Genomic DNA, 16,957 nt, shown 5'->3' with positions numbered 1-16,957 from the left:
TAAATTTGCAGGTAAATGTATAAAGCTGGAAAATCATTCTGAGTGATATAATCCACTCCACAAAGGGCAAATACTACACGTTTTTTCTAATAAGTGGATGTTAACTTTTAACTTTTTGATACGTGTGCTAAATTCAAATAACCAGTTGTTAGGAACTACTAAGGGACCGGGGGACGGGGAGGACTTTTTTCATGATAAAAGATCTTTAAAAATCAATTGAATACTCTGTTCGATTTATCTGTAGTTAATATAGAAGTGAAAACAATACTATTTGATAAATGATACATGAAAGAATCATTCCCTTCATTCTACCACCAGAGGCAAGTTCTAATACCTCCAATGCAAGAGCTCCTGGTTATACCTATACATCCATTAACATAATCATTTTAATTATATATTTACTTATATTTATTTGGTTACAGACTTCAAGAGAGAAGGATGACAGCTGTGTTCAGTGCTGCTTTCCCTCCAATTCCTAAAATTATCTCCAGGTTTGACAATGGTATAGAGTAAGCTACTAAATGCCCTGAACAGCTGAATTAATTACCAATCTCTTTATTCCTGGGTAGAGTCAGGGACTGAAAGGGTACTTTTCTCCAAGAAGTTATGAAAAAAGTTTTTCATTTTTGGTTTACACCAATCCAGACGAGAATACAAAACCTTTTGTATTACATTGTCAATTGACATTAAGCATTGCTGTTGTCATAAGAGATAATATTGCTGACTTTTACCAAAATATTAAGAAAGTTTAAGCATTTTTGCATCAACAGCACACTCAAAGAACATGTTATTTTTTATAACAAACTTTCATGAAGATATAAGGACTAGAAATATAAGAGAACATGTTACAAACTCCTCTTTTATGGCTATAGGTAAAAAACAGTAGGAAACTCAATCTAAGCAGTGCAGTGGTGGCACACGCCTTTTAACCTTAGCATTTAGGAGTCAGAGGCAGGCCTCTGTGAGTTTGAGCCCAGCCTGGCCTACAGAGATTGCTTCAGGATAGCCAGAGCTGCTGAACAGAGAAACCCAGTCTCAAAAACCAAAGAGGAAACTGGGCGGTGGTGGTGCATGCCTTTAATCCCAGCACTCAGGAGGCAGAAGAAGGTAGATATCTGTGAGTTCGAGGCCAGCCTAGTCTATGACAGCCAGTTCCAGAAAAGCCAGAGCTACACAGAGAAACCCTGTGTCAAAAAACCAAACAAAAACAAAAAACCCAGAGAGAGATAGAAGAGGGGAGAGAAGAGGAAATAAGACTAGACCTGTATTTTCAAAAACATAGCATCTAGGAACATTAATCCAACAAATCAAATCTACAAAGAATTCTCCATATAGCCCACACTAACAGGAATATTATGCTTTGACATGCTCTATGTTTTTGGCTTAGTCTATTTTCTATTGCTATGAATAGAAAACATAACCAAGACATCTTTTATAAGAGAAAGCATTTTAACTGGGGTCTTGCTTAGTTTCAGAGGTTAGAACATTATCATTATTACAGGGAGCATGGTAGCATGTAGGCAGGCAGATTGGAACTGGAGAAGTAGCTGAGAGTTCTACATCCTGTTCTGTAGAGAAAGTCTGGGATGGCAAGACCTTTTCAAACCTTAAAGTCTACCTCCAGTGACACATTTCCTCCAACAGTGACACACCTAATCCTTCCAATCCTTTCAAACAGTGCCTTCCCTGGTGCTGAAACATTCCAATATGACCCTGTGGAGCCATTCTTATTCACAGCACCAGTTTTCTGAAGGACGATTAATAAAAACTTAGGGTAAAAAATTGGGGTTCAACCTAAAGATCCCAAAAATAAAACAGCCAGCCACTGGCTCTTACCTCGACTTTGGTCTGAAATGGTGATCCTGCATCCTGGAATCTCTGAAAGAAACTGCATCTGAGAGTTGCCCCCCACCACCACACCCCCTCCCCGTTTGTTATTCTCTCTAGAGCTGGAATTAAAATGTGCAACACTAGGATTAAAGGCATACATCACCTGATTTCTACGACAACTAGTGTAGCTACTGGGATTAAAGGTGTGTGTCATTGTGGTTACTGGGATTAAAGGTGTATGTTACCATAACCCGTCTGTAAGGCTGACCAGTGGGACTGTTTTACATTCACATCTTCAGGCAGACTTTACTTATTAAAATACAATTGAAACACCACTACATTTCCCCTTTTTGTCTAAAAAAAAGGGCTATAAATAATATAAGAAAACTATATGCAATAAGTACTGTGACTATATAATATATACAGGCAATAAATACATGAGCAATGTCTAGTCCATTTGTATTTGACAAATTCAGAAGAAACATTTCATTATCTGTCTTCTCTTGGTGAGTCCAAAGTCTTATACCTAATTTATTTTTTATTATAACTTGCTTTCTGTGTCTGGTAAACTCTAACTAATGCTATCTAATCTTTAACTCCCTCACAGACCAAAGACGGAAATAATACTAAATAAGGAAACAGGAAATGCAAGCAAGTGACTTCCAAAAAATGTGAGTAATGACAGAAATAGCTGACTGCTTGAATGGCCATCCAAAATTCCTCTGCATCGTTCAGGCACCCATATTTGGCTACAGTTCTAGCATATTTGATAGACTATGAAGCAGGATATTTTGTGTCCTGCTTATCTAATTATGATAGCATAAAGTCAGTAGGTGAGGCAGGGGCATTTTCTTGCCTAGTGGCTTACTTCTGCCACAGAGAAAGTAAATTCATGTGGAGTTTTACCGATGTCCATTATCTTCTCTGAACTATATTGGTGCTGCCAGGAGCAAATGACTCATTGTCATAAAAAAGAACAACTTAGGTTATTAAAACATCTTAAATGCCATATCCTATAGATCTCTGAAGTGTTTGAAGATGACATATCTATCTAAATTACATCTTTGTCTGACCTTGAAAACACACCTAATGTTACTACAAGATTGATTATACTAGGTGATTAACTACTAACTATATTTCTTAATTATCCTAAACAGTTGATAATAATAATTTTCAAGGACTAGGAATTCAATTACATTGTTAAATGAGCTGAAATTTGTTAAATGAGCTTGAACAAGATTAGAAATGTATGTAAAATTATTTTAACAAAATTAATCAAGCATGTATCAATATACAAAATTTGTGTACAAGATACAAAAGTAAAACCAATGTAAAACATTTAAAACTAATGTTGCTTTTAAAAAGTATAGAATGAGCCAAGTAGTGGTGGCACATGCTTTTAATCCCAGCACTCAGGAGGCAGAGACAGGTGGATCTCTGTGAATTCAAGGCCAGCCTGGAATATAGGGTGAGTTCAAGGATAAGCACCAAAGCTACTTAGAGAAACCCTTTCTTAGAGGAAAAAAAAAAAAAAACAAGAAAAAAAAGCATAGAATGTATGGGCTCCAGTTGTTAGTGTGTCACACTCAATGCAAAGAAGAATACAAGTAGTTTTCTTTATAAAGTTAATTTTATTGTTTCTGGGAAAATTGCTATTAATCTCTCCTAAAAAATTAGCACAAACTCTTTGCCAGGGTTCACTGTCTTCCCATAATTTAATTTCATCAGTATTAAAAGGAACTATAAACTCTGCTGGGTCTATTCCTACTAGTTGACAAAGTCTCAATTTTTCTTTTATAAATAATTCAGAGACCTTTTCCACATAAGTTTGTAATTTTTTTACTTGGTTTAGATAGTAAAAGATCCATTCTAATTTAATATTTGCCCTCTGCATTGAAATTCCTTTTGGGGAAATTCTGGAAGGCAATATGACTAGAATACAATTAAGATTTGGATTCTCCCAATCTACATGTGCCTCCTGTGATATCTCTTCAACCACAGTTAATTCTTTCTCAGCTTCAGCTGTCAATTCACCATTTTAGGTTTTGTTTAAATGAATTATTAGGTCAGGTGTTATGCCACCAGCGGATTTTAGACTGGAAATGTCTCCAGATAATTGTTGAAAGTCATTAAGAGTTTACAACCATTCTTTCCTAATTTGTGCCTTTTGTGTTCTAATTTTCTATAAACCTATTATAACCTAGATAATTGACAGAATCTCCTCTTTGTACTTTTTTTGAGGGGCTTCGTATTTTTTCACGAACAATTTGTAATCCACATTTACTCAAAAAATTTTACTTTTTCAAACATTCTTTCTAAAGTATCTAGATTTGAATCAGATAGCAAAATGTCATCCATGTAATGGTAAATTATAGATTTAGGAAACTGTTTATATATTATTTACAATGCCTGAATTACAAAGTATTGGCATAGGGTGGGGCTATTAAGCATTCCCTGTGGGAGGTCAGCTCATTGATCTCTCCAAGCAGACTGAGGAATATTAAAATTAGGCATGAAAACAAATTTTTCTCTATCCTTTCCTTGTAAAGATATAGTGAAAAAAAACCAATCTTTTAAATCAATAACTTTAAGAGGCCATCCTTTAGGTAATAGGGAAGGCAAAAGAATTCCAGACTGTAGAGGGTCAATAGGTTGAATTACCTTGGTGACAGCTCTTAGATCTGTCACTATTCTCCATTTACCAGATTTCTTTTGAACAACAAATACAGGAGAATTCCAAGGGCTGGTTGATTCTTTAATATGGTGAGCATCTAGCTGCTCCTGTACCAGCTGTTCTAAAGTCTGCAGTTTCTCTTCTGTTAAAGACCATTGATTAACTCATATTGGTTCCTCAGTTAACCATTTCAAAGGTAGGGCCTTTGGTACCTCTAAAGGTTTGCTAGTTGTTTTGTGTTCTTGTACAGCTTGAATGGCTGGTGACCGTTTTTAATAATACTTTATAATATCCTTCCCAGAAATATGCATTTCTGTGACTGCAGGCATGTTAATCTTGGTATTCCATTGCTGCAGCAGGTTATGACCCCACAAATTCACTGTGTTATTAGCCACATATGGCCTCAGCCTTCCTCTCTGTCATTCTGGCCCTATGCATTCAATCCATCTTGTGCTTTGTTTCACTTGAGACAGGGTTCCAATTCCCAGGAATTGAACACCTGCCTCTTGAAAAGGCCAATTTGGATGCCAAGATTCTGGAATAATAATAGTCACATCTGCACCCATATTCAGTAATCCCTCAATTACAATGCTATTTATTCGCATTCTTAACTTTGGTCATTGATCATTTATAGAAGTCTGCCAAAATACATGTGTCCTATTTCTTATTGGAATTTTTGATTCATCCTCCACATTTAATCCACTATCCAGAACAATATGATTTTTTTTTTTACAGCAGGCACTGAATTTTTTGATTTTCCTGGTGAGACATGTCCTCCACAGTGACTGGGAATGACTGGACCACATTTTACCCGGGGGCCTCCAGAAGCCCCCTGTAAGGAGTTTCCCAATTGTACAAGGCTACCTTGTCTTTTGTCAATCAACATTCATTGGTCCAATGTCAACCTTTGCCACATCTACATAATCCAGAAGGTTGAGACCATTTTTTTTTTATTTCCCAGAAGAGACATCATTCCTAGGAATGCCTTGACTCCAATCTCTACTCAGATGTCCTATTCTACCACAATTAAAACATTTGGTATTTTAATGTCTCCTCATACCACTGGAAGTTGCTTCTCAGATCCAAGCCTCATAATCATCAAATGTCTCAACATTCATTGTGTGCAGGATCCATTCATCCACTGGTGCTGATCTAACCTTTAAAGGTCCAAGTATCCTTTTGCATTCTAAGTTTGCATTTTCAAAATTCAGAGATTCAATAAGTACTTGTCTAGTTTCTGGGTCTGTTACTCCTTCTGGGTCTGTACAGCCTTAGTTAAATGCTTGTAAAAAATCACTAAAAGGTTCTCTTTGGCCTTGTTTAAGGTTCAATTCTTTTTCCTGATTCTTGAATCCTGTCTCAAGCCTTTAAAGCTGCTGTGTGGCATAGGGACAAGATGTAGTCATCATAAAGATCATATTTCTGTGAATCAGCATAAGTATCTTCGCCAAGAATTTGATCTTGAAGCCTCAAATCCTTTTATTTTTTCCCTGGTGTTTTAAAATTTTTGCTTCTTTTCTCCAATAGCATTTTTAAAGTAGTTGTGACCTGTCTTCCAGGACCAATGAAAGTGATTGAAGCCAGTCATGTAGCCTTATTGCTTGAAGCAATAAGTTTCACCATCTCCCTAACAAATAGTGAATGTAAGCCTCAAAATACCACTGCTTGCTTAATTTCCTTTAGATCATTCATACCATAGGTTGCCATTTATAGCCTTTGAATCCTTTTGGGTATTTAGTAATGGATGGTTTGTCAGAGGAGATTACAGGGTGGGTAGCTAGAATCCTTGGTAAGTCATCTCTGATTCTGACACATACTGGTGAGGCTAAATCCTATCCTTGTACCTCCAGCCCACGCTCATCAGTTGCGATAATTTCTTCACTCGTTTCAAATATTTTTACCACTGTCTTTTGTAAAGACTGAATCTCTTGACCTGTGAATTTTTCTAATGATTTCATCGACTCAAATAACCTCTGGTTCTCAATCTGCACGTATGATTCCAAGGTATGAAAATTTTCCATTAATGATAACTTCTCATCCTTGGTTATTATTTGGATGGCTTGCAGAGTGCTTTCCTAGAGAGATATTTTATCTGCTAAGCTACATAACTTTTTAACTGATTTTGATTGTCAAATTCAACAGTATGAATTCTTTCAGATAAATTTTCAGCATCCTTTGACATGGATTGAATTTTTTTTCTGTCAAATTAATGTTATCCTTTTCAATGGTATTAATTTTTTCAGGTAACTTTTGATTTTCAATGGTATAAACCCTGTCAGCTAGCTGTTCATTATTAGTCCATAAAGACTGTATCATTTCTAAAAGTGCCTCAGTCTTAGCTCTGTTATCAAACCATTTTTATAAAGATATAATACGAAAAATGAAGCTAAGTCCCAATATTAGAAAAACAGATGCATAAGAAAAACCATATAAGACTTGCAGAATATCATCTATAATATAAGCAAAAGTTATTAAATTCCTGGATGGTGATACAGTCTGCCATCATAACTTTCAAATTTATTGAAATTTATTAGGAGATTTCAGCAAATTTTTATCTGGGAACACAAACCAGAAGTTGAGCAAGTTGCCATGTGGCAAGGAAAGCAGAGGGGGTAGCGGGAAGTGAGTGCAAATTGGGTAAAACCACTTAGTAGGTGAAATCAAGTCAGGCAGGCAGGGATGGGAGACCTTAGGCTGTGGACTTTCTGAGCTGGTCCTGGTAGGCATGGAGTCGGAATCCACATGAATTTGTACCCCAAAACTTTGGGTACCAAATGAAGCATGATTAATAAAAACTCAGAGTCAGAAATTGGGGTTCAAACTGAAGATCCCAAAAGTAAAACAGCCAGCCACTGGCTCTTTCTTCAACCTCAGTCTGAAATGGCGATCCTGACTCCTGGAATCCCAGTAGTAAACTGTGTCTGAGAGCTGTCTTCCCTCCATCTTGTATTCCGCTCTGGTGTTGGAATTAAAGGCATGCACCACACGATTTCCATACTGGGATGAAAAGTATGTCATTGTGGCTACTGCAATTAAAGGTGTAGGTTACCATCACCTGGTATGTAAGGCTGACTAGTGGGACTGTTTCACTCTCAGATCTTCAGGCAGTCTTTATTTATTAAAATACAATTGAAATGCCACTACAATTTCTCTTGGTGATTTACAATCTAAAGAAAGTTTTAATTGTCTTTATTGAAAGCATGTCAAAGAGATGCCATACTTGAACTGAGAGTTTTTATATCAATAATTTCTTAGGCTTTTTTCATTAATATGAGAAATCAAGTTTTCTTTAATTCTTGTAATATTGCTGATTTTTTAATTTATTTCATTTTTTGAGGTAATGCAATCAAACCAAGGACCTCATTCATATCATTGAGTATCTAATACTGTTCCTCACTCAACAGGGGCCTTCAAAATTATGTCACTGACCTTATAGGTAATTGTATTTATAAACAGTCAATAAATGTATTTGATAAAGGTGGTCATTCCAAAACTGAAGTAATATTTTAATGAAGATAAATATACTGATATTGATATTTTCTTGGCTCGCGGATACTTTTACAACTAGGAGTACTGTCAACCAAATAAATGCCATGATCAAAAGTAATTTTTAATCCTACGAAAAGTACCTCTATGCTTTGACTTAGCAGAGCTCATTCTGGTGGGAAAAATTCTATTCAAGTAATTAACTGATAATGTGATTGCTAAATTTCCTTGAAAAGTACAATACTGCTATTTCTAGCTCCATGGAAATTGGTTATGTTTAACTGATGCTTAAGAATATTCTATAGTCTGATCTCCAAAATATACAATGAACTCAAGACATTGGACACCAAAAGAATACATAATCCAGTAAAAAAAAAAATGAAGTACAGATCTAAATAGAGGAATCTAAAACGGTTGAAAGGCATTTAAGGAAATGTTCAAGATCCTTAGTCATCAGAGAAATACAAATCAAAACAACTCTGAGATTCCATCTTACAAAAGAATGATCAAGATCAAAAACACTGATGACAACTTATGCTGGAGAGGTTACAGGGAAAAGGGAACACTTCTGTATTGCTGGTGGGAATGTAAGCTGGTACAACCCCTTTGGATATTAGTGTGGCGATCCCTCAGAAAACTAGAAAACAACCTTCCTCGAGACCCAGTAATACCACTTTTGGGTATATAACCAAAGGATACTCAATCGTGCCACAAGGACATGTGCTCAACTATGTTTATAGCAGCTTTGTTTGTCATAGCCAGAACCAAGAAACAACCTAAATGCCCCTCGACCGAAGAATGGATAAGGAAAATGTGGTACATTTACACAATAGAGCACTACACAGCAGAAAAATATAAAGACAGCTTGAATTTTGCAGGAAAATGGATGGAGCTAGAAAACATTATTTTGAGTGAGGTAACACAGACACAGAAAGACAATTATCAGATGTACTCACTCATGGGTGATTTTTAAAGATAAAGCAAAGAAAGCAGCTTACAAAACACAATCCCAGAAAACAGACAACAATGAGAACACTGAGAGACTTACATAGATCTAATCTACATGGGAAGTAGGAAGTAGAAAAAGACAAGATGGGAACCCTGGGGGAAGACTGAAGGGAGGAGGGGGGAAAAAAGGAGAACAGAGAAAAATGTAGAGCTCAATAAATATCAATTAAAAAAATAATATTCTATACTATCAAAGCCATACTTGGTTATATGATGAGACTGTATCTAAAAAGACAGGGAAAAGGGAGAGGGGCCAAATTCTATAAGATATATAAAAAAAACTGTAGTTTCATTCTAGGGAAATGGACTAAAGTAAAAAGTCATTTACTGTCCTCCTTCTATAAAGGTGGTATTAATTATGTGCAAATATTACCTTTCATTTTATTAAAAAAATATTTTGACATACTACTTCAAGTCCCTCAGCTGTGGCTCCTGATTTTCATATTCACAGAAAATATTTAATCAAAAAAAAAAACAACAAAAAAAAGAAAATATTTAGTCAAGTGGTAAATAATTAAATTCATAGGTAGATTGAGATTATGTGGCTTTGCTAGTCTAATAATTCATATTTCACTACCGAGTCAATTACCTGTGGCTGGATTGATGCTGGCTGCAATATGAAAGTGACAAAGTGCATTAGGATGTAGAGGTGTGTTCCTGTGGACATGGTGAGGATCCTGCTGATGAGGCAGATAGCCAGTATGTGCTACAAGAGCAAGTGATCTCCTCCGACCTCTACGGAAAGGTTTCAGATTTACCTGTATAAATTAAAACAAAGTAAAATGACTGCCACATTATGACTGTCAGAATGGCATATATGTTATTTTATGTAAATTCATATGTAAAAAAACCTCTTTGCACACAAATTTGAATGTTGAAGAATACGTATCTGACCTACTCTTTTCACATTTGTTTTTCAACATCTAAAATCAACTTCCAGAACTTAAAAGTAAAAAAAAATAAAAACCAACCAGCCAATTAACAAAACACTCCAAAAACTAATAGGGTGGGCATAATGGTAGACACCTAAATCTTAACACCTAGGAGAGAAGCAGGAAGACCTCTGACTGAGTTCTAGGCTAGCCTGGTCTATAGTGAGCCTGCCAATGCTATAGAATGAGACCTTGTCTCCGAAAGTAAAACAAAATACAACCAAGATGTTGTCTGTGTACAGATTTCTCCACAGCTTACTCTCTGTAATTACAAAGTAGTGAATGTTATTACCATCATGTACAAGGTTATCTGGTTTGTATCTGATCTTGTGTGGTATCCAGCTTAAACACTGCTATTTTAGTATTTTATAACATAAAATAGTTCACGTAGAACCTAAGGCTATCTAGCTAGTAAGATGCAAAGTAGAGCAAAGATTCCTAGTCTAATACTTTATAATGTACTTATTACACAAAGCCATTCTATTGTTTAATATACAATACAGTTTAATTAGATTCTGAGCCATTAAAAAATAGTTGTTCAGCTGGGCATCATGGTGGATGCTTTTAATCCCAAGTACTCTTGAGGAGGAGGCAGGCGGATTCTGAGGCTTTGAGTCTATCCTGGTCTAAACAATGAGTTCCAAGACAGCCAAATCTACATATTGAGACCCTGTCTCAAAATATCAAAAGAAAAAAAAAGTTGCTCTGTGGTAATTTAAATGTAAATAGCCTCCATAAGCTTACTGGGGCCTATATAAGGATCAAGATGTGGGACTCTCAGTTCCTTCTTCAGCACAATGCCTGCCCATACACAGTCATGTCCCACCACGATGATAATGAACGAAACCTCTCAAAACAGTAAGCCACCCCAACTAAATGTTTTCCTTTATATGAGTTACCATGATCACGGTGCTACTTCACAGCAATAGAAACCCTAACTAGGACATGTCCAATACCCATACAAATTAAAAAAAAAAATTTTCTAGACACTTTATGCTTTAATACTAAGAAAACAGTGCCGGGTGGTGGTGGCACATGCCTTCAATCCCAGCACTGGGGATGTAGAAGCAGGCAAATTGCTGTGAGTTTGAGACCAGCCTGATATACAAGAACTAGTTCCTGGATAGGCTCCAAAGATAGAGAGAAACCCTGTGTGGGGGAGAGCGGGCGGGGGGGGGGGGAGCAGTAAAAAGCTAGGTGTGTTAATGGACACTTTTAATCCCAGAATTTGGGAGACAGAGGCAGGCAGATCTCTGAGTTCCAAGTCAGTCTTGTCTACAGAGGGAGTTTCAAGACAGCCAGGGTTACACAGAGAAAACATTTGGGAGAAGAGGAAAAAAAGAAAGGAAATGAAAAGGAAAGGGGAAAAAATCACTAAGAGTCAATATTTTTATTCCATTTTCAATCAGAAATAGACTCACACTATAATCCCAGAACACTGAGACAGGATGACTGGCATGAGACTGATAGCATCCTGGAACTACAGTGTAAAACTTCATATCCAAAGAGCAAAATGTGTTCTATATTCAATTAGCCCAAACATCAAACATTGACTTTTACTGTCAATGCTTGTAAAATGAACACTCGTGCTCTGGTGGGTCTGAAAATAACAAAGGGTACAGCAGAATACAGTGAACAAATCTACCATGAACGCTAAGAGAAAATAAAATTTATAATCAAATCTTTGCATGCTCAGACTTTACATTCGTTAAGTCAACTGTTACTATCATTTTGGTTTAGTTAAACTAAGATTAATCACATAATTAAAGACCATTTATGTGTTATAAAAAATATTTAAGAGTCCAGGCAGTGGTGGTGCATGCCTTTAATCTCAGCACTCAGGAGGCAGAGGCAGGTGGATCTCTGGGAGTTCCAGGCCAGTCTGGTTTACAAGAGCTAGTTCCAGGACAGCTAGGACTGTTACACAGAGAAACCCTGTCTCGAAAAACAAAACCAAACAAAAACCAAAAAACAACTTAAGTGTATTTTCTTAAGAAGATAAAAGGAACATTGCTGATAATTGATTTCCTAAGGTATACTACTTCTTATATTACTATATAGCTGAAAGAAAAAATATTAAAGATTTTAAAATCTGTAGAAACACACAAAATAATGAAAACACTTACTTCTAGAGCGCTTTGAACTCGGTCTTTACTGGAAGCATTTCTCTTGAAGTTATTTGTTAAATTAATTGGTTCACACCAGTGGTTGTAATCACCGCCATATAGCAAGCAGTCATTTGGTAAAAATGTTTCTACCCAAAGACGACATACATTATCTTTACAGCAAGTCAACAGTACATTACATACAGAAGCCCTGAGGAATAAAAATATTTTAGAGACAATACTAATTACATAACAATGCATCATAAACATTCTGCAGTGTTTCTATACATACTTAAACACATAACCAAGTAAAAGCCAGAGATATGCTCAACAGTTAGGTGGCTGCTCCTGTCGTGAACCACGGTTTGATTTCTAGCACTAATTAAGTCCAGTTAACTCCAGTTCCAGGGAATCCAACACCCTCTTCTAGCCTCCATCCATATGTATAAAATCTTAAAAAAAAAATGAGTCAGGCAGTGGTGGCATATACCTTTAATCCCAGCACTCAGGAGGCAGAGGCAGGAGGATCTGAGAGTTCAAGACCTGCCTGGTCTACAGAGTGAGTTCCAGGGCAAGTTCCACATAGAAACCGTGTCTCTTAAAAACAAAACAAAACAAACAAAAAAACCCCAAAACGTTTCCTATTTATTCAGTGAATGACCATTATTTTAACTATTTCATAATGCTCAAGTTTTACTTTCTGCAAAGCACAAAGTCATTAAGAAGCTGATGTAACCATACAGTATCCTCATCCTCTTCCTGCCTGCCTAAGTCCAAAGCAGTGATGTGCAAGAAAATTCATGACAGACTTGCACAAACCAAATCCATCCTCGGTAATTCTGAACTTTTGGTTATTTTCTCTTATGGCAGTCTCAAAATAAAAGCATATATAGTCATTATCACAAAGAAATCTCCTATCAGAGAGTTTAGCAAATGAAAGTAAAAGAGGGGCTGAGAGTGGGCAGCAAACCAAGAACAAAAGGGAAAAAAGCTAAGGGGGGCGAAATCAAATATTCTATAGTAATCACCTTATCATCCATCTTTATATGATTAAAGACAAGTAGCACAAAAGAAAAATGCAGCAAAAACCATGTTTGCCATGATTACCTTGTCAACCTGAACTTCCCTAATCCATTTTCTCACCTTTCTCCCTGTCGGACACTCTCACCCATCTTTCTTTCTATTCTTTTGCATTCCTCTTCTTCATGACTTCTCCATTCTTCCCTTTCTCTGTCCTCTGACATCACTCTCAGCCTCTCTAGGCCACATTTTCTTTTCTTCTTCCCTGTCTTACCCCTTACCTCCCTCTTTATTTCTTCCTGGACTTCTTGCTTCTCATACCTTATAACCAAAATGCATCCATTCCTTTCCATTTCCTTTATTCTCTCCCTTGCCTATACCTAAATCCTCTATCTTATGTGTTCATATATATAAACCATAGTAATGAAACTAAAAAATAAGCAAATATATCAAGAAGAAAATAAATCAAAAGACAATACCAAAAGTCAAAGGTTCAAGAGACAATACCAAAAGTTCAAGGTTCATATTGTCAATAAGTAACTAGCAGAGTAGAAACATCTACAAAGGAAGAGTAGAAAGTAGTAACTTTAGGGTGAGCTAGATGGCAATCAGATGAAGTGAAAGAATTTAAGAGAAACAAAACAAGTCAGAAAGGTCACAAATCAAACACAGGTGAGAGTAATGATCTTAGTGTGTGTACAGCTTCAACTGACTTCTCAAGATATCTAGTCAATATAAAAAACTGGCAGATAATCCTCAAGATAGCTAGTCAATATCTAGATTATATAAACAACTGGTTAGGATTGGGGTTAGGTTAAGGTGTGTATACATATATATACATATACATACATACATATATATGATATAGAAATTATATACACATTTCTTTGGTAGGGTCTCCCTTGCTTCTTTCTTAGTTGCAGTGTCCTCTAAGTACCTCATGAAATTGGTTGGAGCTCTCCTTCCTCATTTCTTTTACATTTGTTATATCCTTGATGGCCTATCACAGTGGCTCTCAACCTCCTAATGCTGAAACCCTTTAATACAGTTCCTCATGTTGTATTAACCACAAACCATAAAATTATTTTCGTTGCTACATCATTACTACAATTTTGCTACTATTATGAATCATAATATAAATATAATGTAAATATTTGTGTTTTCCTATGGTCCTGGGTGTCCTCTGTAAAAGGGCCATTCAACCCTGACACATAGGCTGAGAACCACTGGTCTAACATTGATACAAAGCTGACACATCACATAAAATCAGCAGCAAACAATGTCTAACCTCACAGAAAGCTCTTCAACATCTGATTTATACTGATGAAATCAGAAGCTAAGATGGTTCTGCAACCTGTTATCTTCAACCAATGTTTGGAGGTTCCTGCAGGGTATCACCAAACCTCCCAACCTGCTCTATAGTCATCACTTTTTAAATAGTGAAGTATACGTTCACTACACAAGCATGTCTACTGTTCTTTCTCAATCCAACAGTATCTTTGTGTTCAACTTTGCCACATTAAAAAGAGAAAAAGAGAGACTATAACATAATAAAATGATCCACAGTCAGAGATGGGAGAGTAACTAAAAATGCTTCATTGTTATTTGCAGGTGCCCCTAAAAGTCTGCTTCAGCCTTCACTGTGATGACTCTGTCAAAACTTAAGTAAGCTCAGTTAGTCCTTAGAAAATTCAGTGATTCATAAGCCTGTTTAGTATTTTCATGGTTGTAGCATCAACAGATGATAATTTCCATTTATTATGTATCAGAATAAGTTAGTTACTGTAAAACAGTACTCTTCAGATAGGTTTAAAAGCCAAATTTGTGATGACCAAGCTGGAGTCACTCACAACTTTCAAAATAAGAGTTAACATACACAATTAGATCATTTTATTCAAAACACATCTTTATGTATGTAGGCAACAGAGTACTAGGAACATAAGTGAATCTGAGGCGAGGTTTTTTTCAGCTGACAAAACTGATTACTTAGACCATTCTCTTAGCTTGAAAACTCTACAAATTAAGAACAGAATTACTACTTTTCCTAGAATTCCTCTATATCCTGTTGGTCCAAAAGAACAAAATAAACTCAAGAAATGACTTAGGTACAACATTACAATTCGACTTGATATCTCAGATGTTAAAACTCAACAGCACTACAAAGGCTAAGAGTAGGATAACCAAACTAGCACTGCCATGCAGTACAAGATGGATTTCTAGATGTACTTACTAGATCTATGTAACTTACCATAAACATTCTATGTGAAACTAAGTTTTTCAAGGACCACAGAAAAGAAATGTACTAACAGGCACACATTTCTGAGCTTGTATGGGTTAGAAAAATATCTAACTCAGGGCATGATAATATAAAGAATTACCTCTATTTTTCTCAAAGTTGTCTTTTCAATAAAGGATAATTTGTTTGCTTGCTTTAACAAAGAATGTCAGAATATACAACAGAAAATACAAAATGAAGATAATAACTGTCAAAAGAAGTCCACACAAACATCAATCTGTAAAAGGAAATACAATAGGATAGAAAATATAAAGAAAATAAAAACATGTAGAACTCTGTGACAAAGACATCTGATATGGAAATAAATTATCTTGGTCTTAAATTCCCTTTGAGATCCCTATAGTAACCATGAACCATACTTGACCAGACCTATGTAGCCAGGAACAATCGACTATAACCCTGATCTTCAAAGGCTCCAAGTAAGAAAATCAGTCAAATTGGTTATGTTCTTGTAACACACAGTGACATTACAACCAATCAACTGACCTTGGCATATATTTGCTTGTTTTACGCCAGGAAAATCCATTTACAGCTCGTGGATGGGCCAGATACACAAAAGAAAAGTCAATTTCTCCTTGGGATTGTTTTTCTGAATTTTTATCTGGAGAGGTAACAGCTGGCCGCCAGTTTTCTACATTATACCATACCTTTAGAAGACAGTCATCCTAAGGAGAACAAAAAGATCCAAAGACCACATAACCTTGTATACTTTTCAGGAAAAATGAAATTAAGGGCTTCTTTACCCTTAAGCCAAAAATCAAGTAAGGGTGTAATACTAAAAAGAAAAAGTCAGTTAATGTTTGTAAGTTCAAAAATAAAGTAGAAGAGGCTGGAGACAGCTCAATAGCTAGAGTGTGCCCCATAAGCAAGAGGATCTGAGTTTGAACCCGTATAAAAAACGTCAGGTGCCACAGTGCTTGCCTGTAATCCCAGTTGGGAAGGCAGGGACAGAAGACCATGGAGGGTTCTGACCAGTCAATTTAGCCCACAATGAGATTCAGGTTCAGTAAATAATAAGGTGAACACAGATCAGGAAAGATACTACTGACCCTTTACTCTGTGTGCACATGCCTGCACAAGTACCACAGATACATGTACACACAAGGGTAGGTGTACACATAATCTTAAAATATAATGTAGTACAGACACACAATTTGGCAACAGTATTTTCAAAATTTACCTTTCCAGCAGTGGCAAAAAACTCTCCATCTGGTGAAAATTTCATTAAATGAACTTGGGAAGCAGTTCTGTAAATTAAACAGAGAAGGGATAATCGGCAAGGAAACTAGGTTCAAAATAATTAGCACTCTTCAAATTCAACACCAGCAGTTTCATATTCTTACAGATTTTTTTGGTAATAATTTCACACTCACTTTTTTCTACTTATAAGATAATGTTTTGCAAAGTGGTTCATGTTAGGTCTTAACACCAGGTTAAGTAGTCCTCCTGCCTCTACAACACATAGCTAGAACTACAGAGTACCATGTCTGACTCAAGTTCTTTGGTGCTGTTGTTGTTGAGAAACTTTTTATTTATTCAATTTGGTTTTTTCGTTTTCATTTTGTTTTGTTTGTTAGGGATTGAACTCAAGGGTCTGCATATGCTA

The 16,957-nt window shown here is 36.2% G+C and overlaps 1 protein-coding gene across 4 annotated transcripts in view; it reads right to left on the bottom strand.

The window, feature by feature from the left end:
• The window catches only part of LOC121441937 (dmX-like protein 1), a 143,667-nt gene that overhangs the window by 104,218 nt on the left and 22,492 nt on the right, over positions 1–16,957 (bottom strand). For all 4 annotated transcript variants that reach the window (XM_041643338.1, XM_041643339.1, XM_041643340.1 and 1 more), the window contains exons 6-9: positions 16,532–16,598; positions 15,838–16,016; positions 12,057–12,246; positions 9,588–9,756 (exon numbers count right to left, since the gene is read on the bottom strand). In XM_041643338.1, the coding sequence (XP_041499272.1) occupies positions 9,588–9,756; positions 12,057–12,246; positions 15,838–16,016; positions 16,532–16,598 (605 nt within the window). The remainder of the gene's footprint in view (positions 1–9,587; positions 9,757–12,056; positions 12,247–15,837; positions 16,017–16,531; positions 16,599–16,957) is intronic.

This window comes from Microtus oregoni, unplaced genomic scaffold, assembly GCF_018167655.1.
Source record: "Microtus oregoni isolate MIOR12 unplaced genomic scaffold, Mior012 000085F_ref0000168, whole genome shotgun sequence".
NCBI lineage: Eukaryota > Metazoa > Chordata > Mammalia > Rodentia > Cricetidae > Microtus > Microtus oregoni.
The sequence above is the reverse complement of the archived record's forward strand: the minus strand, read 5'-3'. Positions and strand labels throughout refer to the sequence as shown.